General features: G+C 34.1%; 4 protein-coding genes across 4 annotated transcripts; all 4 read right to left on the minus strand.

The window, feature by feature from the left end:
- Positions 1–274: 274 nt before the first annotated feature.
- LOC136798971 (transmembrane emp24 domain-containing protein 7-like) lies at positions 275–886 on the minus strand. Its single transcript, XM_067055656.1, has one exon. It carries the CDS (start codon positions 884–886, stop codon positions 275–277), a length of 612 nt encoding a protein of 203 aa, XP_066911757.1.
- A 4453-nt stretch (positions 887–5339) lies between these two features.
- Positions 5340–21789, minus strand: LOC136798895 (uncharacterized). Its single transcript, XM_067055560.1, has 6 exons — positions 21648–21789; positions 20941–21031; positions 19402–19591; positions 7978–8049; positions 6646–6793; positions 5340–5617 (listed from the first exon to the last, which is right to left on the minus strand). The coding sequence occupies exons 1-5, from the start codon at positions 21729–21731 to the stop codon at positions 6667–6669; spliced, it is 564 nt and encodes a 187-aa protein (XP_066911661.1). The 5' UTR covers positions 21732–21789; the 3' UTR covers positions 5340–5617; positions 6646–6666.
- Positions 13336–16730, minus strand: LOC136798894 (microfibril-associated glycoprotein 4-like). The gene is made up of 3 exons (XM_067055559.1): positions 16064–16730; positions 15012–15250; positions 13336–13534 (listed from the first exon to the last, which is right to left on the minus strand). Exons 1-3 carry the CDS (start codon positions 16692–16694, stop codon positions 13361–13363), a joined length of 1044 nt encoding a protein of 347 aa, XP_066911660.1. The 5' UTR covers positions 16695–16730; the 3' UTR covers positions 13336–13360.
- Positions 21790–22968: 1179 nt separating the features above from the next.
- Positions 22969–24873, minus strand: LOC136798897 (ADP-ribosylhydrolase ARH1-like). The gene has a single exon (XM_067055562.1). The coding sequence runs from the start codon at positions 24832–24834 to the stop codon at positions 23614–23616; it is 1221 nt and encodes a 406-aa protein (XP_066911663.1). The 5' UTR covers positions 24835–24873; the 3' UTR covers positions 22969–23613.
- Between the last annotated feature and the right edge of the window lie 143 nt (positions 24874–25016).

Raw genomic sequence — 25016 nt, forward strand, 5'->3', positions numbered from 1 at the left:
AAGTTTTGAGGAATTCTAAATTTCAAGATAAGTTTAGTTTTAACAGAGATAAAATTGTATTCTGAAAGGAAAATGCTAGAAATATTATTACAAAAAGAATTAATTTTAAGAAATTCACCTAAAAAAGTTTTTAGGCTCCTAAAGCTCCTAGGGCTCCTTTTGGTAACTTTCACCAGGTCAAATTTGATGTCTTTCGTATTCATATTTTCCCAATAAAACATCCAAGAAAATAGAATAGCATTGTTCTATTGTTCATCTTAATATTTTATCTTCTTTAAATCTCATCTTTTCGTGCAGTGAAAAATTGTCTCAAAATATACACTTGGATACAGCCCATAAGTACGATTGCTCCAGCTTGACTTAAACTCCACGCCATCACTTTATCGTGTAGAGATTGTGCAACAATACGGCCATTAGCTTCACGGATCCTATGATGATTCTGATACAACTCAACAACCTTCATTGCATCATAAATATTAACAATAGATGTTTCAACTTGGGTCATTGGCGTCTGGCCGTCGCGGAGTCGCACCATTTTGCCTTCTTCACCGACTACAAAATCCATATAAATGACATTATCATACATCATTAGGTCATAAATGTTACTAAAACAAACGCGGTATGTACCAGTGACGTTTGTCTCGAAATGAAAATAATCATATTCTTGTTGACTTTTTCGGTAAAAGACATACTGGTTTGGATCTTCAACGGTTACGTCAACATGAGGTTTAGAGCCACTGATTGGCGCATATTCTAAAGAGCATTTGGTCTTGGCAAAAATCTCTTGGTAAAAGCACTCGTATCCGTTTAAATAAAACTGAACATGTCTGGATAACGTTAATCCGCAAAGTGATAACAAAACAATAAGATTAAGTAGAGGATTCATGATATTAATTTTAAGATTTCCTCTTTTATTTTTGTTGATTTCCAATATATTTCTTAATCTTAATATTTCGTTAGTAGCTTACAACTTTGAAGTAATGGTGTAAAATTCTTTAGACACATCAAAACTTTTTTGTTTCTTTTGTTTGGATTCATTTTCAATGTGATCTTCTTTTTCGTTTGCTTTGCTTCTTTAGTTTTTAACAAGTCTTTTGTGTATGAAAAAATTTGAGAGAAAAATATGTTCAAAAATGATACGTTTTTTTATAAGAAATGTTAAAAATTGCTCCAGTTTTTGTCTAACTATTGCTTATAATCAACATCTAAATTTTATAAATGAAGTTCTATAAAAGAACTATGTTTCAGATTTATAGTATCGTGTTTTTAGAGCTTTTTAAAAATTTGAAATCTAATTGATACCGCATTCGAAATTTTTTTTAAGAACAATCAAAATATTTCTTATAAAAAATATAAATTTCCATGAAGAGGTGGCAAGCGAACACTTTTCTGTTTGAAACAACAAAACAATTTGTTTGAAACAAAAGAGCATGCAAAGTATAAATTTGCATAAATTATGCGGTAACACGTATTCAGGTAATAATTAAGTGTTACAAGTTTAGTAAATAAGCATAATAGAATAATACATTCAATGATCACCGCTAGTTTTAACAAAGACTTATAACCAAAACAAGACGTCTAAGCGCATAATTATGCAAAATTATCTCATTGTTCGAACAATAAAAATAAATTTCCTTTGATCCGCACGTTAGTTGCCGACAAGATTTAAAAAAATGGCCGCCAAAACTCGAAGGCCACCAAATTTGGAACTACTTGTCCATGTAATTTTGCTAATTATGGTCTAATTATCATGAAATATGTCAACAAATTGGATTGGTTTGATTTGAGAATAATTATTCTTTGCATTTCTGCTCTTTGAACCTTGAACTTTGGCCAGAAGGAAGGAATTTCGCAAAATCAAGATGGCTGACTGGTTTCTGTGTATTTGCTATAATGACCCAAAGAATGGCTTTGAAATACTATGTTAGAGAATTTTTTGATGATTAAAAATAATTTTCTTGCATTGTAATATGACCAAACTTTAAGTCCATACCATTCTTTTTTGTGGCCTGGCTCTTTTCAGACTGGCCTGGCTCAATGTTTTTGTGCTATTTTTTGTGAACTGTCAGACTGTGTTTTGTTGGAAATTAAGGTTTTCAGTTAGTTTACCTGGCTTTATGTTTGTTCAGATGAAAAGTATTCGGTTTAATATCACTCATTTGATTTCGATATAACTTTTTTCAATTTATTTAGGTGTAAAATATATATAATATAAAAAAACATCAAAACAATCAACCATAAATTCTGTATATATATCCTGCTCCTTGAAAAAGCATTTCAAAAACAGATGGGCGACTTCAAATCAAGGATATCTTCAACAGACAAGATGTATTGTGATTAGAATTGAACATCTAACACCCAACGCTGAAAAATATTTTGTCGCAATGATGTTTTTTGAATCATAACTTTAATTTTCTGGCTATTTTATTATAACACTGAATCAATTTGTCACTGGATGGATTTTTCGGATATCTTGATATATGTGGCTTGGCTGGTAGACTTGGTAGATTAGAATTATCAACAGCGATGATGAAAAGATTGCTACTAACACTAACAATATTTGGAATATCTTAAAATTTGGATAATGTATTGTTCACACTGTCACTAGAGACAGAGCTCACAGCAGGCTACAAACTGAAATTGTGATGGTTATTGCATCAGTATATATATGAAAATATTCAGTGCCCAACCGTAAAATTGTGATGTATGTCATTTGTAGAAAATGGACTAAAATTTACATTTGATTATGCCTGGGTCATTGACTAAATAAGTGACAGAATCTGAGATTTACAAAAATAACGTACAGTACATTCAATTGGCTAAAAATGGAAAGAGTATTGAAAGCTTGGATATTACCTTTAAAACAGTGCGCCAGATTTTTAATTTCGCAAGACTAGTTTCTGGCAAATGAAAAAACTGTTGCTTACAGTAGATAATCTTGAACAAACTTATATAGATGAATTCTTTGGCTAGGTAATTTTAACAAATTAAAGAAAGCAAACAGAAGCAAACTATATTCTAAATTAATCAGTCAGTCATCATAATAGAATTAATTTTGAGAGGTAATTCTGGAGGTAGTTCTTAATATTGTGAAATGCTCTGACTGTTAATACCAAAATTATTTGTTTGTGTAACTATTTTAATGTAGCGTAAGGGACTTATTGTCTATACTTTCTCATCTAAGTATCATTTTCAATCGTCAATTAATCCTCAGAAAAAATTAAATCGGGTAATCTATTTTCAAAAGAATTGCCTATTTTTGTCTATTATTGTTTTGTGTACTTGAAAATTGTTTTTTGTTTGTTTCTCAGTATTACCAAACAATAAATTAATGATTTTGTATTTTTTGGTTAGATTGTGTTATGCCAGTTAACTAGGGTCCTGGTTAAAGATATGTTACATGCATGAGTTACTTTGTTCATTTGTGTCCAGACATTTTTTTACAAAAAGACTGAAAACAAAGAGACTGGAAATGGTTGAAAAATTCTGAAAATTTTCAAATACCTTGAGGGAACCTTTTCTGGCGGGAACTAATTATGGCAGGCAGCAAATATCCTAAATTTTTTTAAATTTGGTGGGAACTTATTTTGGTGAATAGTGAATTTTTTTAATTTTGTGTGAATGACAGCGTAAATCTTTTCTATTTTGCCTTATTTTGAGCAATTTTGATGAATTTCAGGATCATTTAGGTAAGGAAACAAAAAATTTAATTTTGGCGGGAACTTATTTTGGCAAGTGAGCAAAATATCAATTTTGGCAGGAACAAACTTTGGCGAGTTTCGTCTAAATTCACCAAAATTAGTTCCCTTAAAGGTACTTATTTTCTAAATAGAAAGTGATGAGTCAAGACAATCCCATCATTTTTCATTGAATTTTTCACATTTTTATGGTACTGTAATTTTTATCAAAAGGTGTCATAAAAAGTGAAATGATCAAACAGGCATTAAAAATAACAGGAGACTTGTTAAAATTTTATGTCAGAATCTCCTCAAAAGTTTGGATCAAAATATTGAAAATTGAGTGAAAAAAAATTCTTTAATTTTTCAATTCAATTATCAGCCTTTGACCCAAACATTGATTCTATCTTTTCAAAACTATATATGATTAACGAAAATTTTTAGAATAAAAAAACTTATACACTGGATAGTATCTTTGTTTAAAAGAAAAATTTTAATTAATTAACTTTTAATAAAATAAGATCCATAAAAGGCTCTAACTACTCTTGGGTACCTAAATAAAAGGGGGTTTGGAATAAGCCAGATAGGAAAATTTATTTATTAGCGGGGGCAGGCGGGGGAGGGGAAGCTTATTAGGTTCCCAAAAGTACAGTTTTATATCGTAGATATAGTTTTCGTGAAATAGAGTTTTAAAAATGTTTGTATGTAAAAATATCATTCAAGTCCATCGTAAAATATCATGATTCCCTCTAATTGAGTGTCTAAACTACCATGATTATTATTTCTTCATTCCAATATCGATATTAACACATATAGGTATATTAAAATAGTCAATCAACATCTTGTATATATGTACTATGTCATTCAAAATACCAAAAATATTCTCAAGTTTCCAATCAATTTAATTGAATGTCAAGAGTATGAATAAGATTGGGTTAATCATTCCACCATTTATGAAATCAGCCTTTTTAGAGTTTCATATATCTGCAAGTTTTGCAAACACCAAAGTTAAGTAGAAAAGTGATCAGCCATAATAAATGATAATCAAAACATTTACAACATATTAGTTCTTTAACTCATCTTTCTTTTGGTACTGTAGGCCAGCCAGGTCGTCCTCAAAAGTTTAAAAGTGTCCTAAAGTCTTTGAAGCTCATCATTTGATTATCTTTGAGTTCATCTTTCCGATTAGATGATTTCCAATAGTGTTGACGATCAACTGTTAGATATGAAGGCAGTTTCATATATCAGGCTGTCGGTTTTCCTTTAGCACTTGACTTGAGGAGAGGAGCCCATATCATAAAACTTCAATTTGTATCTTTCTGTTACGAAGATGATTTGATTGCCAGTAAAACATTTTCACATTCATTTAGAATCAGATTAGAACGAAGTCAGAGTTTCTAATTTTCTAATCAAAGTTTTTCTGCTTCAGCCATTTTGAAAATTTCGACGAAAATTCTGAGAAATTAGTAATATTGATTTTTTTGCTGACTCGGCAAAACAATTGTTTTTATTGCTGACGCGGCAAAATTGATTGTTTTCGTCCACTAATTATGCGGAAACCCTGTAGATATAGTTATTGTATTAGAAAAACAATAACACGCTATCTGATGAGATCTAACTAAGGTGAAACAATGGTTAGACGTCTTGTTTTGGTTATAAGTCTTTGGTTTTAAGAAGCCATCTTTCACATTCTAAATACATAGTGTCCATAATTACTTCCCAAAATAACAAAGATGATTAATTGAAATTCACCCTTTCAAAATGTTCAACAGCAGATTTATGGCTACTGTCAATTTTCTAATCCTTTCATTTAATGGTAGGTATAAAATTCTTGGTTAAAAACCATAAAAACCATAAAAACCTGGCAACCCATGTCCATCACCAATATAAAACTTTCCTGAAACACATCTCTCTGGAAACTGGCAGGTTGTAAAAAATATCTGAAAAAAGTAAGCATTCTTTCTTGAAGATAATATACACATACATGGGGGGCTATTTGACTGTTCCTTTGATGTCCTATTGGTCTAGAACCAACAATGAGCTAAATTTGGGTGTCCGCAAAGCAATACACGTTTTTTTAATAAGAACATCCAAAATATTTGAAGCTTTCGAATGTTCTTAACTTTTTGAGTTTTAAGCCTAAAAATCTTCTTAGCTTGTTCTTAACATTTTTGCCATCGAGGCCTTATGTTCTTATATAATTTGTTCTTATAACGTGTAAAGCCTTAAAGTTTTCTTAATATAATGTCATCGAAGCCTTACATTCTTATATAGTTTGTGCTTATATAAACCAAATTGTTTATTCGAAAACAAAGTTTTTTTTCATTAATATTTTACCAACTCAGAACCCTGAATGTGACTTTATCATAGTTTCGTTATTGTTGATAGTGAAAAATTCGACATTAACCGCAGAGGTTAAAGTCAATTTTTACTTTAATGGGAACAATGGGACACGGTGGGACTCCCCACTGGAAAAGTTGACCGAAATCCCCCCCCTGTTTTCATCCCTTATTTAAGCTCAATGGAAAAAATTGCACCCCAAAAACCACCCCTACTAGATTTTTGATCTGAGAACAATAGAATTTCTATCCCCATTGGGATTTCGATAGAATTTTTCAATCCCATTGTGAGAAGAAATTCCACCGGGCTGTAAGACAGGGGTCCCATAAGACCCAAGGTAAAGTGATGAATGTAAAGTTCGACTCTAAACTTACTTTTTTCGTATAAAAAATCCAGTTGTACCTACAAATTTGTAAAGGCCAAAGGGCTAAATCATGCTTTAAGCCACCGCAGGTAAAAAAAAAATTGAGTATCGGAAAAAATATTGTTGCCATTGTTTTCGAAAACCCGCGAAGCTTCTGACTGTTATGTCATGTGACCTAGGTAGGATTTCCTACCTAACAACGGCACACTTTTCAGCCGAAGCACGACATCTAGCCCTATGGGCTTTATAAATCTATGGTTGTACCTTTAAATCACCAGTATTGGATCATGTTTCCACACCATCTTCTTCTTGTTGCATGAGATATTTAACATGTTCAGAAATAGCATTGACAGGATTGCCAGTGAACTTTGGATGTGTCGTTACCCGTTGAAAGATCTCCATATCTCGCATACTGTGGGGGAAGAAAAATACCGATGTTGCATAGAAAATGAATCAGACTTAACAGGTTTACAATGTTTAGTTAAGTTACGTAACTTCTGCCATTGTGGAAGCAGCCGTTCGATGTGCGTAAGTTATGGCCTCTAAGGATTCGAACGTTTGCCTCCAGTTACGTAACTTTACCATGATAAACCACTTTTCCAGGTGTGAATTAAGGAATAAATTTAGTTGAGGAAGTAGGACATTCCACCCAAGAGGTCACTCTCAAAAAAACTTCAATAACCCAGGGTGGCCAATAAGATTGTGTGTCCAATTCAACGCGAAATTCAGGGGATACCTCAGAAACTAAGCAAAAAATCGAGATATTTAGAGATTCTGACCGTTTTTCTGACTCGTCAACCAGTGAATCAAAAGCAAAGCCGCAAAATTTTATTTTTGGATTTGTTTTACTTGAGTCTATCTCCTAGTGATCTATTTTAAAGGTTTTGTTTTTAAATAAGACTGATACCGTTTGCTTACTCGTCAATTTTGAATCACAATCTTTTTCACATTGAATTGACACAGATGTGGAGCAATATTGGTCAGAAAGAGGAAAACACTGTCCTGATATGAAATATGTGTCTGATATGAAAGGGAAACACTTATGTAGAAATAAAACCTTTAAGTATTACTTATTCAATCATTAAATTATCACCGAGCTTCTTTTCGTCAATGCCATTCGGATCTGCGAAGCTATGAACGAACTTCTAATTCCTAATACTTTAATCGGATTAACTTTCGCGAGATTTAATTTCACGATTTCGCGAATTTTTGCCATTTTTACCGTGAGATTCCTGACTCATGAAACTAAATCCACAACAAAATTTTTTAAATGGCATTTTCGACGGAAAAACCAGTACCAAGGCTCCATTATTAGCTAAAAAATGGCTATTTGCAGCTGTTATCAGGCTTATTTGCGAAATTAAAACCACGTGAACTTTTTTAAAAATCTGACTCGCGAAATTTAATCCGATTAAAGAAGTTTTTTATAATCTGGCCTCTCCAACTTATTGCAAGACGGGAAGGTAGAGTGACTGAAGCTATTTGGAATAACCCGCATTTTTGACCCGTAAAGTCAAGGACGGTATAAGTGCTTAATCCACCGTCGCCCTCAGTCAGTTAGGATCTAGACAAGAAGGAGGAATGGCCATTACTTACTTAGAATGATATCTAGCTTTTTCTGAAGGATGCTTATTCTTGCGTTTGATATTCTGCGTGTTCCCTGCGGCCCTGAAATTATAAAAAAATACATGATCACGAGTATCTTTTTACATTCTATCACCATAGACTCCCTAAAAATAGAACCTGGTGAGAAAGTGTTCTTAAATCTAATCTACAGCTCTATTTGACCAGGGAAAAGACAGTTACTGGAACACCTCCCCCCTCCCCAAGAAAATTATTTTTTCAGAAGGCCCTTATGTACACCAAAACATGTAAATTTCAAATTAGAATTTTTCTGTGGGCTTCCTTCCTCTTATATAAGAAATAGGAAATAGAGGACTGGGGTCTGCGGTATGTGATTTAAACTAAGGGATCTGGAGTTCAGCAGGCCTTTCTTGAATCCGGCTCGAGAGAAAAATCACTTTTCCACAGTGATTCTTGCAACATTTCTTCATTTTTTATTTTCACACCAAACGTATTCGAGAAATATTTCAGGCATTCTGCACCAAAAATTGACTAAAAATTTTGATCTAAGAAAAAAACAGTCAAATTTACAACATCTTTCTGATCATAATAATTACAATCTATACCGTAAGTTGGTCTAATATCGACATCCCTTATCTAATTCCAACATCCTTCTTTAGAGATAGGAATAACATGAATCACTGATGATTGAATAAGGACTCTCTCACCACCGAGTGAAGAAAAATAGTTTCGACATTTCAACTATCTTCGGCTCTAAAAAAGTGTGTCGGAATTAGAAGAGGGATGTCGACATTGGACCAAGTTAAGGAAAGTCTGAGTATATATAATAAATATCGGAGGCTAAAAAATTTTAAATGCGAATAACATCAATTACATACAAAATATTATACAAAAGAAATTTAATGAAGACTTTACAAAATCTTTCATAAAGGCTGCCCAGAAACAATAGATCGTAGTTCAATAGACGATATCGGCTTTCCGAATTCTCCCCGAATGATTACCCATGATGCATTGCGCAAAAAAATTCACGGACGGTATTGACTTTCCGCGAAATGCATCATTGGTAATCATTCGGGGAGAATTCGGAAAGCCGATATCGTCTATTATTTGAAAGGGATTTCCATGGGGCACTCTGTAAAATACCCTCCTAGAGGAGATCGTATAAATACTACATAAACTAAAAGAAAGCCTTAGTTTAGTAAGAAATATCGAAAAAAATTTCAAATTTATAATTTGACGATGTTGAGTATATAACAATCAAAAAAAATTATAATTTATATTACAAATAAATAATGTACAAGAAAATTTTAATCAAGACTTTGGTAGAGTATTTCATAAAGGTTCCCCTAGAAACAATAGATCGAAGGTACTATTGTTTGAAAGGGATTTCCATGGGGCACTCTGTAAAATACCCTCCTAGAGGAGATCGTATAAATACTACATAAACTAAAAGAAAGCCTTAGTTTAGTAAGAAATATCGAAAAAATTTTCAAATTTATAATTTGACGATGTTGAGTATGAAATAATCAAAAAGAAATATAATTTATATTACAAATAAATCATGTACCGGGTGCACCAAAAAAAAGTATACAACTTTGTCGAGATATTGTGAGCTTCAGGATTTAAATTTTTTGTTCATTCTTTTTTTATCGCATAGAGGATGCTACTTGAATTTTGAGCTGACTTTTTTTTAATGCCGAAATTTCAAAAAATCATTAAAAACAGCGAGCAAACTTTTCTCTTGGCACTCACTTCTTTACACAAAAAAATACCAAAAAATGAAACTGTGTTCATCAAAACTTGTTACGGAATTTAAGAATATGGTAAAACAAGCTACTCCCATGTGGGAAAATATTTTTGGTAAGGCTGAAAATTTTTTTTGGAAATCTCCAAGAGAGGTGTGGTGTGCTAAGTGAGAAAAAAAAAAGAAATCACCATTCCTCAACTAGTTGCTCAAAGAACTTGCATTGAGTTTGCTGGTGTTGAAAATATTCATGACGTGTAAATAAGATGGACAAACCGTTGGCAAAATATAACATAGGAGAAAAAAGAATAAAAAAGACAATGAAATTGTGTTTTTGTCATTTTGTCTTATTTATAGCGTGATTGCTGTTTTTAATGATTACTTGAAATTTCGACATGGAAAAAAAGTCAGTTTTTTGGAAATAACTTTTGAACTACTTTTTCAAATTTAATGTATAATAGCTCAAAATTCAAGTTAGAGCATCCTCTATACAATAAAAAAAGAATGAACAAAAAATATAAATCCTGAAGCTCACAATATCTCGACAAAGTTGTATACTTTTTTTTGGTGCACCCGGTACAAGAAAATTTTAATCAAGACTTTGGTAGAGTATTTCATAAAGGTTCCCCTAGAAACAATAGATCGAAGGTACTATTGTTTGAAGGGGAATTCCATGGGGCACTCTGTGTAATAAATACCAATCAGCAAATTAGTGGTAAAATTTAGTGAGCAGTCGCATTAGTATGGATTATGTTCTCTAAAACACGCAAGATACGAATAGAATTAGCACGAAATCGCATACTACATTACATAAACTAAAAGAAAGCCTTAGTTTAAAGCGAGCTAATTTTCTGGAAGAGCCCATTTAAAGTAATAGGATCCACCATCTTCGCAGAGTAAAACATAGTTCGGTACCGGTAATTCGCTCAAGCAGAATAACTGGAATGGCAGGAAACGAGGTGAAAAAATGATCTTGATTGATCAAACTGCCGGTGCCGAAATGTGGTCTATTGTATCAATTTGATTCAGACATGGACAAAGTACCTCCATCTCGTGTTTTATAAAAGATATTTATGACCCGTACTATAGTCGCAAAAGAAAAGAAAAAACAAGTATAACTTTCTCTAGTCCGAACTCTACTATTCGAATCTTTCTATAATTCGAACTAAAATATTGGTCCCCTCAGCTAGAAATTAGTATACAATATTTTCTGTAATTTGGATATTCAAATTTGCAAGAAAATTCTTAGTCCGTTGAAGATCGAATTAGAGAGAGCGTCAACTGTAGTGTTGAAAAGGTTGTCAATTTCCAATCTGTCGGTTTCATTACCGTCCGGATTTTTGTCTCATAACCACTGACTTTTATATATCCCTGGACCAAGCTGTATCCTCCATCTTTGCTCGGAGTTTTTGTTGGAATTGGTACCCGAGAAGAAGCCATTGCAGTGTTAAAAATTACCGTCTAAAGGAGCTACATCGTCAAAAGTATTCGAGGGAAAGTAGATCTAGCGCCCTCAATGCATTTTCACCGTCATTGAGTAGTGCCGCCATTGAGTAGTGCCGCCATTAAGATACCAATTTCAAAAAAACTCCGATCAAAGATTTTTGGTTGGCCGGAATTGAGTAACTTGGTTCATGAATATATAAAGGTCAACGCTCATAACAGATTACCTTGTCGTCAATGACGTCATATCAAATAGACATATCGTAGTATGAACATTGAAAAAAGTTTGCGTCAATATCAAGACTGGAAATAGCATTGGTATTTAAAGTCTATTCACGATAAGTGTGCACTCTTTTTTCTTTTACCTGTAACTTTTGAAGGAATTCTTCAATCTTTATAAATTTGGTGTCATTGGAAAGATATTAGTGAGTGGAACAATTTGAAATAAAAAAATCTTTAAAAAAATTCTAAAAATGAAGATGAAAATGAAGAAGAAAAAAATAAAGATCTTATAGAAAAGCGCTATAACTATCATTTTCAGTGAAGTGAATCCTTGATCATCGAACGTCAGCACTGTGAAAAAAATTCTCAAAAATAACCATTCAGTCAAAAGATATCAAACAAATTTATAAGCTGGTTGACGTCTAAAAACGCTGTTTTCTGCTGTTTTCTGCTGTTTTTTGGGGTCAATCACTTATGAACTTTGTATCATAACTTTACATTGAATAAATATTTTAATGAAATTTTTTCACAGTGATGACCTCCTAAGATCAAAGAATATCTCCAGTGAAAATAAAAGTTATAGCACTTTTCTACAAGATCTTCATTTTTTTCTTCTTCATTTTCATCTTCATTTTTAGAATTTTTTTGAAGATTTTTTTATTTCAAATTGTTCCACTCACAAATATCTCTCCAACGATACCAAATTTATAAAGATTGAAGAATTCCTTCAAAAGTTATAGGTAAAAGAAAAAAGAGTGCACACTTATCGTGAATAGACTTTAAAAAAGATATTTTATAAAACAAGATCGGTTTAGAGAGGACCTGAACGGGCCTGAAACCGTATTCTGTATAATAATAATAAAAAAATTATTACAATCAAGTTTATAAGAAAGAACGTTTAGGCTGAAATTTAGGGGAAAATACCGTAAAAACATGGCCAGCCTGAGAATTGTCAAACATTATCAAAATTAGTAAATTCATAAGAAAACTTCATAATTGCATTTACCCAACTTTAATTTAAAGCATATTTGTTTGACTTTAAGGCCAATTTTTTATAGCCTTTCTATTTATAGCAAAATTTTTCGAGACTTTAATAAACGGGGGGGGGGGCCTAATTACCGGAAGGGTTGGAAATTGTACTTCTGAAAACCCAAAAATAAGGTAAATATAGGCTAAAATCAGGCTATCTAGAGCAAAATAAGGGGCCTTCTCTTTGACAGCTGAAAATATTCCTAAAAATTTTTTTAAACCTAATAAGGTCCAGGGGGGTTGGAAAACTTTCGAAAGATTAGCAAGTTGGGGGGAGGGGGCGTTTATTTGGAACCTAAGATTAATTGCTATAACAAAAACATTTTAGGCCATATTGTCAAAAAAGGACTCAAAAGATCAAAAGTGTTCCAATAAGGCTGGGAATATAGTGTAGAAGCCACTGAACCCCTCCAAAAATGAAATATTCGATGAAACAAAGTGGAAGTACTAAAATCGCAATCCTCTCCCGAACTCTCTTTTGAACAATTTTGAAAACCGTTACTCTCGGGTACCTAATAAGCGTCTCCCCTGCTAATTGATTTTCGAAAATTTTCCACCCAAAACATTTTTATTCCAACCCCCCCCCACTTATTAAGTTTTGAGAATTTTCCCAAACCCCGAGATGGTCTCAATATATTTCGACCAGGAATGATTCATATTAAGTTGCGCATGGACCCGAGGGGGGGGGGGGGGGGGTACTTAGGCAAATGGAGGGTACGGTATGTGCCGCCCTTAAAGGTACCTTTTTTGGATTTCCAAAGTCCCGCTAAGGGTCGGAGAATTCAGAAAATCAAATTTGGGTTCCAATAATGGTGGTAAAATTCACAAAATGTTCCTTTGTTTTCTCCTTTTTAGTCCCGGTAAGGCTCCAAGGGTCGAAAGTCGGGCGGCACCCCCCCCGTCAGCTCGGAACCCTAATGCTCCCCCCCCCGGGCGCGTGGAGGCTGAGCAGAATTCTTATTGTTTTCGTCGAGTCATCATTCGAGTTGAAATGAGAGTTTCACAAAACGGGCCGTCACATAAATAGGTCCAATGAATTCCTCTGTATGGTGAGCCGCTATATTGGGAACCATACATCCCGTTAAGCGAGAGAAAAAAACAATAATTGAACCAAAATCCACTACCACGGTTCTAAAAAAGAGAAATTGTGATATCGTTTGCATGAAGGTTAACAAAAATCGGAAAAATACAAATGAGGAAGGGCAACCACAGATATCTTTTATAAAACAATACTACTCCGGACCTACTTTAGGCGTACAAACTTTCGCGAGCAGTAACTTTCGCGATTTTCGCGAATTTTGGCTCTTTTCGCGAAAATCTTTTCCGTTAAATTCGCGAAAGTAAATGTCTCGAATTTTTCGTCCTCACGAAAGTTTCTGCTCACGAAAGTTTCTGCTCGCGAAAGTTTGTACGCCTAAAGAGGCTGAAGCAAAATAATTCGCCATCTTGAAAGAAGTGACGTCACAATTTAGTTATCTCGCAACCTTGAAATTTTGTCATTGCAGTGTCAAAAAAGTTTCAACAGTGAAAACCAACCTACTTAACGTGACCTACTTAAGCAAAGATAGTGGGTTGATTTGCTTCACCTGCCGTTGCTTGGGAAATATAGAGTAGCTCAATATAGACTGGTGTTTTAAATAAGATATCTGTGGGGGCATCCCTCGCTAACCTCATTCCAATAAGGACAATGTAAAGGAAGCCAAATTAGTTTAAAGCTGAGAAAAATAAGCTGAGCTCGCGAAAACATTGCATCGTCAAAACAAAACAGCACGCGCCACATAAAGTGATTGTTCTACATTGAACAATGGAATACCTATCTAAAATTACATAATGAAGACCATTAATTTAGAACGCTTTGACGTTGAAATTGTTGAATAAAAATTAAAAAGAATGGCCTATATCTACAATGGGCCATTACATTTTATATCCATACAGGGGGGGTGTACGAACATTTCCTAGGGGTAATCGAAGAAGAATTTCCAGGGGGTATAAAGAAGTATGTATATCATTTTTTCCAGGAGTTAAAAGGTTATTCTAAAAATTTCCAAGGTGTAAAAGAATGACTTTAGTTCGTTACCCTCACATTTAAGGTATGGAAAGAAGTTTTCCAAGGGTTCTTTTGCAAATTTTGTTATTGTCCACGGGGTACCGACAAATTTTCGCAATCTTTTTTGCCCTAGAAAAGGTATGTCCACCTGTATGGAAATTTAATGAAAAAGCCCAATCTTGATGAACCTTGTGTATATTATTTGCACTGTTCTTGCAAGGTCAGCAAGCAGCTTCAAGTATGTATACTTTTTATCTGTTCATCTGAAAAGACATACATTATATCCGGGAGGGGTTACTTAGTCAAAAAGGGGTGCTGTGTAAGCTTAAACTAGTCTCATTAAGGGTAGAAAGTTCACGATTTTAGAAAATATTTTTTATTTTGAGTGAAAAAAATGTAAAAAAGTCTCTCTAAGGATAACCTTTTCAGCAAAACTCAGTCTCTAAGGGTCGGTTTTCGGAGGTCCCGTCCGCACATACCGCTCATCCGCCAACCCTACTACCCCCCCCCCCTGGACATTATACAAAATTGTAGCCAAAGTTGAGAACGAAACAAACTAACCTGTCCACAATGTTCAGTCGATTTAATGTCATTATCACGGTCGATAGTACTGAATCTCATTTGATCATGCGATCCTAAGCCATAAAAATATCCATTGATCACAGTTCCAATGCCCGCATTTCGGTAATTGCCACTAGTTAATCTGTAGTCATCACTTTCCGCAGCCACTTTGAATCCATCATACAGGAGATAATAGATTTGGTTATTTGGTCTTACCATTTCTATCAAGAGTTCGTTTCCTGTGAATTAAAAAATACTGAAAATGAGTAACAGGGTATATCCACAGATATCTTGTATTAAAAAAACAATAGATAGAGCTGCTCCGTCCTTGGTAGAAGCAAAATAATCCGCGATCTTGAAAAAGTAGACCACAGTTTGGCGCCGGCAATTTGATCAATCAAGAACATTTTCTCGCTTCCTTTATCAGTTCTTTGTTTTGATTGAACAAATTGCCGGTACCGAACTATGGTCTACTATGGTCTTTTTTCAGCAGAGATGGCGGATTATTTTGCTTCAAATACCGTTGCTTGGAAAAAACAGAGTAGCTCAGAGTCGCTCTATCTTATGTTTTTGACATTTAAGATATCTGTGCGTTTATTATATCCATGCACGTGTCGCAAGACTCAAGACATTTGGATGGGAGATGAAACCACTAATTTCCTATCAAAGGCGCGCGGCCCGCGTGGTTTTCATGAAAACGTTAGATTGGAAGTAACGAAAAATTTAGCTCGCAAAAAAACTAAGAAACAGCAAGGTTTAGCTCATGTCACGATTGTGGTACACACCTTGAAAGTTGGGGTGAGATGGAGTTTTTACAAGCTCTTATTTGATTTGGTTGGTCGTTTTTCTAAAGAACGCTTAATTTTTTTACTTATTTTACTTTTACTTACAAATGACCAATTATTAAAGTATCTTATAAAAACTCCATCTCATCTGTGAAAGTTCTACCAAGTTGCACAATGAAAATATTTTGAGATGAGTTTTTCTATGGTAGCTGCAACCAAATTTATTTCTACTTTGACAAATCAATTTAAGAAAACAAAATTAATTACCTTGCTCAGAATACCAGGTCAAATTGTGAATCTGATCATTTCCGTACCAAAGATTACCGTCTAACGATCCAAAGCCTTCTTTGTAGTCAGCCCAGTTCCGTTGGAAAGACACTGAATCATCGACACGTTCTTGAAAGACGGTCCAACCCCCGTCTAACAGTGACATTTCACAAAGAATTTGACGGGGGTTTTCTCCTTCTCCAACAGCGTAAACACCAGACGATTTCCAACCCTTTCGTTTTATATCTGTGCAATCTTTCGCGCTCGGTATGATAGCTATGAAACTAGTCTTTTTCGAAGAACATAGTTTCCGCTCGTAATACACAATTCCCGGTACAAGTTTCAAAGCAGCATTAACGGTCATTCGGTTTGTATCTGACAGACGGCATATTTTGGTGTCCACATAAAATGCAGCAGAAACACATTTAGGCACACGATGACATCTTGAGGGGCATTGTATCTCATTATCGACTTTGAAAGAGTCACTCCAAGATCCCGTCCCAATTTCCCAGCCTTTATTCGATTTTACAAAATAAGAATCTTTAGGGCCACATTGGTCAGTTTCGAGCGCCTCGATTATAACCAATAACAAAATTAGTGTAATGGATAACACAATGCCCTTCTTCATCATTGATTATCTGTCTGTTTTTAATGAAGATTTGCCCTGACGTAGTTTACAATTAAATATCCGATATAACCGTTAGCGTCATAACCGGCGTCTTTTAAAGCTTTTTGCTTGTGTAAAGTTTCAAAAAACACATCACAAAGCAAACGTCAATTTATAAACAGTCAAGTTCATGTTAAGTTTTCTTTTTGGGACACCCGCTAATTTCGATTTATCTCATTGAAAGTGATAATATAAAATTCAGAATATTAAACCCTAAATGAGTGTGATTTTCTAAAGTTACGACAGTTTCTATTGATGGAACTATTATTAGATCAATAAAGAAACCTAACATTAACAAACAATTTACATTATGTTGAGCGATGAAAAAGAATGCGGCTATTATATTTTGATTTTTCCCGACATGTTTCGGACTCGGTCCGTTCTCAAGGGAATGATATTCCTATCAATAATATACAATAATATACAATAAATTTACATTATTTATGGCATTTCAAAATTGGAAGATTATCAAAGTACCACAGCTTCGATTGATTCTCCACTTTTCATAAATATTTTACACATGATTTCTGTTTTGTGCGAATTTTCCCCGACATGGAAAATGCTCGTGGTTTTTAGAAATGGTTAGATTCACTTTGGCCCTCCATAGAGACGCCGACCTTTCGGAGCCTGTGCACACAATGATCATTGTTTTCATTAGTCACCAATAGTATTGTGGTCATCCCCGGCTAGTGTCAAAATTCAATCGGTCTTATCTGAAGATTAGGCCAAAATTATTTAACTTTGACCATATGATTATTTAAATAAAAACTGAAAACTTACTCCGAAAATTGATCCTTCCATGAATCTATTTGGGGTCAGATCCCAAATCAGATTTTCATTTTTATTCGCTTCACGACAAAAGCATCGCGGTTTAATTGTTTAACCCTTTAACCGTCGCGCTTTTTTCTTAAAGTTTGACCTATTTGCAACGGAAAAAATGAAAGTTCGACCTATTTGCCAGATGTAAGCATATTCCGGCATGAGACATCATAGAGTGTACAATGGCTGCAAAGGCAACGATACCCTCATTAACAAAGTCCATGCGAGGGCGTTGCGAGCAGTCTATTTTGATTTCTCTTCAGACTTTGAAACTCTACTAAACAAGGATGCCAGTGTTACCATACATGTTAAGAATCTTAGATTTCTTCTCCGTGCAGTATATAATATTATTTGGAGAGAAAGCCCAAGTTTTTTTATGGGATATGTTTACTCTAACAAAGTCGCCATATATACTTCGTTCTGGAAATAGGAGAATTCTTTTACCCAATGTAGGCAAAACCAAAACCTACGGACTAAACTCCTTAGTCTTTCGAGGTAGTCTTCTTTGGAATTGCCTGCCTTCTGAAATCAAAGCTGCCGATTCTCCTAAACTTTTCAAAATTAAACTCCAAAGCTGGTCGGGTGAAAATTGTACCTGCAAAATTTGTGCATAATCTCCATTGACTTTTTAATTTTTTATTACTTTATTTATTTTTAAATAGTTTTTACTAGTGTTGGTTTTTATTAGTTTTGTATTTATATGAAGCTATTTTGTTACCAACAGAAAATAAATAATAATAATCACATTTAGCTTTATTTTCTGAAAAATATCAGAAATATATGTGATATGTGTTTACTTTGAGTTTTCAAAATTAAAACTTTCAATAAAGTTCAATAAAAAAACCACGGCAAAGGAATTGGAAGTGCTCATATCGGCAAATGCCGTCATTCCGTAATTGGCATATAAATACAAAGTGCCTATGACGGCATTTACCGACATCAGCAAGGAAAGGGTACGAGACATTGGCAATTGAAAAAAACAATCCGCAAACTAATTGGGCTGAAGTGAATATTAGTAAAAGTCCAAGACATTTTGTTGCTTGCTAAGCATAATTATGATTTAGCTTGCTCAGTTTTACCCTGTAAAACACCAAAATTAGGACACAAATTCGCCAAAGCCAATGTCTATTCCAAAAAATTTGCCGCACATTTTTATACATTGATCTCGAAAATAAAAATGTATAATAAGCCATAACTCGTTGGAAAGGTAATTTTAAGCTTAAGAGTTTTTCAATGCTTTAAAATCTGTTAAAAAGGGTGAAAAATGAAGATCAAAAGAATATTGTATTAGAAAAAATTGAATTTAGCTGATTTCAAATAATATGTACTTAGATTCTATTCAAAATGGACCCACTTCGGAGAGCTGTATTGTCTGATCCATGGAAAATATGAATACATTTGAATACATACAGATGACTCTGTCGAATTCAATCTCCAAAGGATCAAAAAGTTATCTTCGAATTAGAGAAAGATTCGTGCCACAAAAATTAATTTATACCCCTCGCCAGATAAGGGAATCAAATATTTTAGTTCGATTTAGAGAAAGGTTCGAATTAGAGAGACTCGACTGTATCATTTCTCCTTCTTCACATTCATCTTTTTTTTTCCTTTTTTTTAATTTTAAAGGGCTAAAATATGCTCAAAATTATCTTTACAACGAAGTATCACTTTTCATTAGATCTTTTCTCCTTCAAGAGCGATATATCAAAATGTGCGAACTACCAATTTTTGGGAAGCAAAATTCCATCAAAATCAAGACTAAAATTCTGAACGATTTTTCAACTTAAAGAATCTATCTGCGCTCGAAAATTTTCAGTCCACATAAAAGATTTTGAATATGAATTTAACAAACCTGTGTCCTTTGGCTTTCTTTGTCTTCTTCTGATGCGTTTCATGTTCACTTGCATTCAAATTAATACCACTTTCGTCCACAATGGCTGACAAAGCGTCTAACAGAGGATCCATATTACCTACGACAGGTGTCTGCGCTTTCTGTTTGGCACGTTGGATTTTCTCTTTCGCTTCGCCAGACTTTTTTAATTCTGTTATTTGAAAAAAGAGTGATATTAGCACAAATCTGAATCAGAGACCTCTGCAGGACCGCAGGGAGTATAGGTCTAATTAATAAGGTGCACAAATCCGTTAGTGGATGTCAGCAGTTTACATTGGCACCGGTTAGTTTTTTATTTCTATGTAGTTTTTAGCAATCCTGAGAAGAAATTATCTCCGGGCAGATCATGATAACTTCGAACATATTTGTTAAATTTCTCAGGTTTTGAATTCTAAAGACGAGCGTGCTGTTTGCAAAATCAAAACAATCGCACCAAAATCATTGTTGAAGTGGTGTTTGAGATCGAGAGTAGAGACCCAATGGTTGAGCATTCCTTTAAGAGCTGGATAGACAGGAAATAAATGTCTACAATTCTTTTGTTGAACTCATATAATTCAAACTCCTAAAATTGGATACTCACTTAATTCGAACAGATTCTGTGGTCCCCCCAGAATTTATCTTAAAAACCTTACAAGAAAACTCTTTTAATTCGAACCCATGTAATTCGAAAAGTCATTTAAGTCGAACAGATTTTCAGGTCCCATAAGGAATTCCTCAATCTTTATAAATTTGGTATCGTTGGAAAGATATTAGTGATGGAACAATTTGGAATCAAAAAATCTATAAAAAATTCTGAAAATGAAGATGAAAATGAAGAAGAAAAAAATTAAGATCTTATAGAAAGGTGCTATAGTTATCATTTTCACTGAAGTGACTCCTTCATTATCGAACGTCATCACTGTGAAAAAAATTCTCAAAAATAATCATTAGTCAAAAGATATCAAACAAAGCTATAAGCTGATTGACGTCTAAAAACGCTGTTTTCTGCTGTTTTTTGGGGTCAATCACTCATTAACTTTGTATCATAACTTTATATTGAATAAATATTTTAGTGAAATTTCTTCACAGTGATGACCTCCTAAGATCAAAGAATCTCTCCAGTGAAAATGAAAGTTATAGCACTTCTCTACAAGATCTTCATTTTTTTCTTCTTCATTTTCATCTTCGTTTTTAGAATTTTTTTAAAGACTTTTTTACTTCAAATTGTTCCACTCACAAATATCCTTCCAACGATACCAAATTTATAAAGAACGAAGAATTCCTTCAAAAGTTATAGTTAAAAGAAATAAGAGTGCACACTTATCGTGAACAGACTTTAGTATTTCATTATTCTAGCTCGAAAACACAAAAATTGTCCAAAAGTAATCCTGTGGGAAATAAAATATTTTTATAAAACTCATTTAGTTTGAAAATCGTGTAATTCTTGGTACCTTGAGTTTTCGAATTACATGAGTTCAACCAATCTATGACTTGAAAAGGAGGCAATTGAATTTGACTTACTATTGATTAGAGTGCATTTCTTCAGATCTCGTTTTGCTTTCTTTGTTTTTCCTTTGTTTAAAGCGGCTGACGATAGGGCCACTTTAGTCTTCTGAAAAAATTATTTTAAAATATGTTATACAGTAGTCTCTATAACTCGAACCCGCATGGGAACAAATTTCGAGTTATGGAGTAAGAATTATAAGGCTTTGTTTACTGAAGGGAAAAGAAAACATGTTTAAAGAAGACATTCGAGTTATACCTAAAACTGTAGCAATGTAATGAACATTGCAAGATAAATTTCCACTATGAATATGGGAGATCCTATTACCTTTTTCTCCTTTTTTATGCCAGCCCTGATTACGCCAAAGCACAATTTTTTCTATTTTTAGTCCGGCCTTAATTCAATTCCGATCCCTCACGCCGGCCCTTATTACGTCCACAAACGGGTCTAGTAAGATTAAGGAAGTTAACCTTCCTGGATACTCTGAAGAGGGAAACAGGTCTCGAGATTGAGGAAATAAAGACGGTCATGCAAGATCGTGTATTGTGGAAGAAAGGCTACGCAAATTTTCCAACGTAAGTCGAAAGATGACGAAAGAATAACACCAATAAGAATAAGGGCCGACGTAAAAAGGGCCGAGAAGGTTTCGAAATTTAATCGGTTGAAAATATCTCAGCTATAAAAAGATTACTAGATAAAATAAAATAGAAAAATACAAACATACATCAGTGCCTTGTGTTTTCTTCGTTGGATGGTTCTGTTGTCTTCGGAAAGGTTTTATCGAGATGTTTTTATTGATTTTTCCCATGATAACTCAGTTGCTTTGTTTAATATTTTGATGGTGGTATCACTGTTAATATTACTTTCTAAAAAAGAATTAAAACGAATGAGAAATGGATAACAAAATGATGAAAATAATTTTACTCTTAAAAAACGGAGCTGGTTAGATTTCTTCCCATCCGATATAGACCTTTTCATAAAATTAAGTCACGAACATCACTTGCCCCGTATTCAAACAATTATCATGTTGATTATGTCTCTTGAGACATTAAATGAATTTTTTTATGAATATGAAGTAGTTTTAATAAAATCCGCTGGGAGTTAATCAACATGGAAATAATTTCAAAACGAGGTAAGTGATGTTTGTGACGTAATTTATGAAAAAGTCTATTGGTGTTGCACAACTTTCTTTGATTTATTTTTGTATAGTGGCCTCAAATTGAATAATTGGAAGTTATAAATTTGAGCAATATGTTTACTGACCAAGTCATGAAATTTTGGCTTCGAGGCCCATGAAGAAAGGGGACCTCTCCCTTCTAGCGGAATGTAGGGCTAAATAATGTGTAGCAAAACATTTCATAGATTTTTCTAAAAATAATTTCTTAATCAAGTGCAATAGAAAATTAAGGAATCGAATTTTACTTTACAAATTGAATGGTACATAAATGATTGAATAAATAAATGAATAAATTGAAAATCATTACAAAAACAAAAAATAAATAGTGAAAAAATATAAATTAATAGTGTACAATTATTGTAATATAAATTTAAATGGAAACTCATTTGCCAGTTGCCCACGCCATTAAGTATAGTGTTTTGACCACTATTAAGTTTTAGCAGAAAACAAAACAAATTTATTTTCAAAGTTTTTGTGTTTTTTACTCTGATTTTTTAAAGGGATATTTTTATATTTATCTCTGTTTTTTCATATTATCTAGAATTTCAAAATGGTGATATCCTCAAGGTTAATTCACTGGACATCAGAAAGAAGAGTTCAGACAGAAGTAGACTCTAGTGGGTATATGTTATATATTTACCAGAAAATTTCTTAGTTTCTTTTCCAAATTATTTTTCAAAGTCATATCCAAGTTACAAGTTTTAAGAATTTGAGCTAGAATATGAAACAGCAGGCCAAAGAACCCACAAATCCCACAGAGTCTGATCACGCATGAGAGTGTTTGATTTAATTATCATTATTATACAGATTTACAAGCTAGGCTCACGGTAGGCCTCTAATCGATCTTCTTTCACATTTCTCTTGCAGCAAAATGTGGGTCGTTTTTCCATGCATGCATCATTCAGTTTCTCTTAATGTCACCTCATCAACCAACTTACAATTGGTATCCTTAAAAATGAGCTTGCACATTAGTGTTAGCCCTTCCCCAATCATTAGAGAGACAAAAGGTCTTTATCAGAATAAAATTTCAAAAAAATAAAATGAGATATTTTTAAGCACGTACACAAGTAAAATGTATCCCCAATTCAGGGATTTTTCTAAGCACTTTGAGCTGGGGCCGTTTTAGTAAATATAGATTGAATTTCTAATATGCCTGAAAGGGAACTTGCTCAGCAAAGCTGTGCAATGATGAAGCTGGGGGTCTTATGGGTGTTCAGAGGGCGAAGCTCCCAAAAACTTTTGAATATAGAGATAATAATTACTTATTGTTGTTCATAAACAGCAAAAAAGGTTATTAGCTAGAAAAAATCTCATTTATTTTGGATTGAGTTTCAAAAGCTCAACTTCAGATTATTAAGTATTTTGGCCGGTGTCCGTATACCGGCCAAAATACTTAATAATAAATAATAAAAAAGTGTATAGAAAAATCCCTGCCAATTTGGTGATTAAAGTGAAATTACAAATGAGTGCATTTCAACTACAGCTAGCCAGCAGTTTTAGGACACAATAAAATCTACTCTTTTCTAATGGGATAAATAAAAGAATCATCGCCAAAAATCTGTTCAATAGCTTCCTCAAACAAATATTCTTCTCCCATTACCTCTATATACGGTTTCGCTAACGTGTACAAATCTTCACCACAACCAACCAGACGAAGTCTTTTCTCCACTTCAGCATGATTCTTTTTAGACACATCTTCAAAACCATGCATTGCACCATAACAGAATCCGGCAATCACACCAGACGAATCGTTATCCCCTCCATGTAACATACCATGATGACAGAGCTTTTCCCAACCACCGCTATCGGCCGCTAGCAACGCATCGTACGCAATCATAGGTGCGTCATGGCCACTTGCGCCACCCCAACCGCTGAAAGAAACTGACTTATAAAATGCATCTCGTTCAGCAACACCATATTTCTCAGGAAATTTCGGCCACCCATCTCCATTTGTTAAGCCCCGGGTTTCCAAAAATTTGGCCCATTGTTCTCCAAAGTAGGCCCAATTCTTCTGATTATCTTCTACATCACGACCTACCTTTACAACATAGCGTTGAACATGGGGCAGCGCTTTGATTAAATATTTTCCCCATCGGATAAGTGGTACTCTGCTAACAGCAAAAGCACCAAACAGGGCCGTAGCAAACGACCCTAAATACCCAGTTGGACAATTATGAGTCATGCGTCCACTCTCGACACTGACTCGAATAAGATTCTCAATACATTTTGAATCTGACATATTTGGGTAACGCAACCCGATAGCCATAGCTCGCATAGCGGCACCACACCCACCACCACGCGAGTTAAAGGGGATTTCCCAACCGTGTGGGCGGAGCGGGTGCATCTGGCGGCAAGCCACCATGGTTCCATTACCAGGTGCTCTACCATTCATATCTTTACTGACATCATTTTGATAACGAAAAGAAAACTCCGCATACAACTTATTATAATAATCTCCTTCGTCAACAATTTTACCAGATTTCAACTTTTTGCCAATATCAACCAGAGAATCTGCCGTAGATAACAGCAAGACAGTATCATCACTAACCATGAATTCTGGTGTTTTGATTTTCAGTTTATTGACACCACCAAGTGATTTTAATTCCTTGTGAATATGCTCACCGACGAAATCAAATTCCCATTGTCCACATTTGTAACCCATAGCATCACCAACACCTGCCAAAACCATTGCTGCAACATAATTTTCTTCTTGGATTTTATCACTGCCAGCCATTTTTGTTTCTCTTTTTTTCAGTTTATTATCTTACTTTTGCTGAAAACATAATAAAATAATGGTTAATTAGAATAACGAAAACACAAAAAGTGGCAAACCTGGACAGCTTAAAAAAATCCGTATGAAAAGATTATAAAGCCAACTGTATACATGATATGCACCACTCACTGGTGGATTTAAAA

The sequence above is a fragment of the Clytia hemisphaerica genome, unplaced genomic scaffold, assembly GCF_902728285.1.
Source record: "Clytia hemisphaerica strain Z4C2 unplaced genomic scaffold, Clytia hemisphaerica genome assembly, whole genome shotgun sequence".
NCBI lineage: Eukaryota > Metazoa > Cnidaria > Hydrozoa > Leptothecata > Clytiidae > Clytia > Clytia hemisphaerica.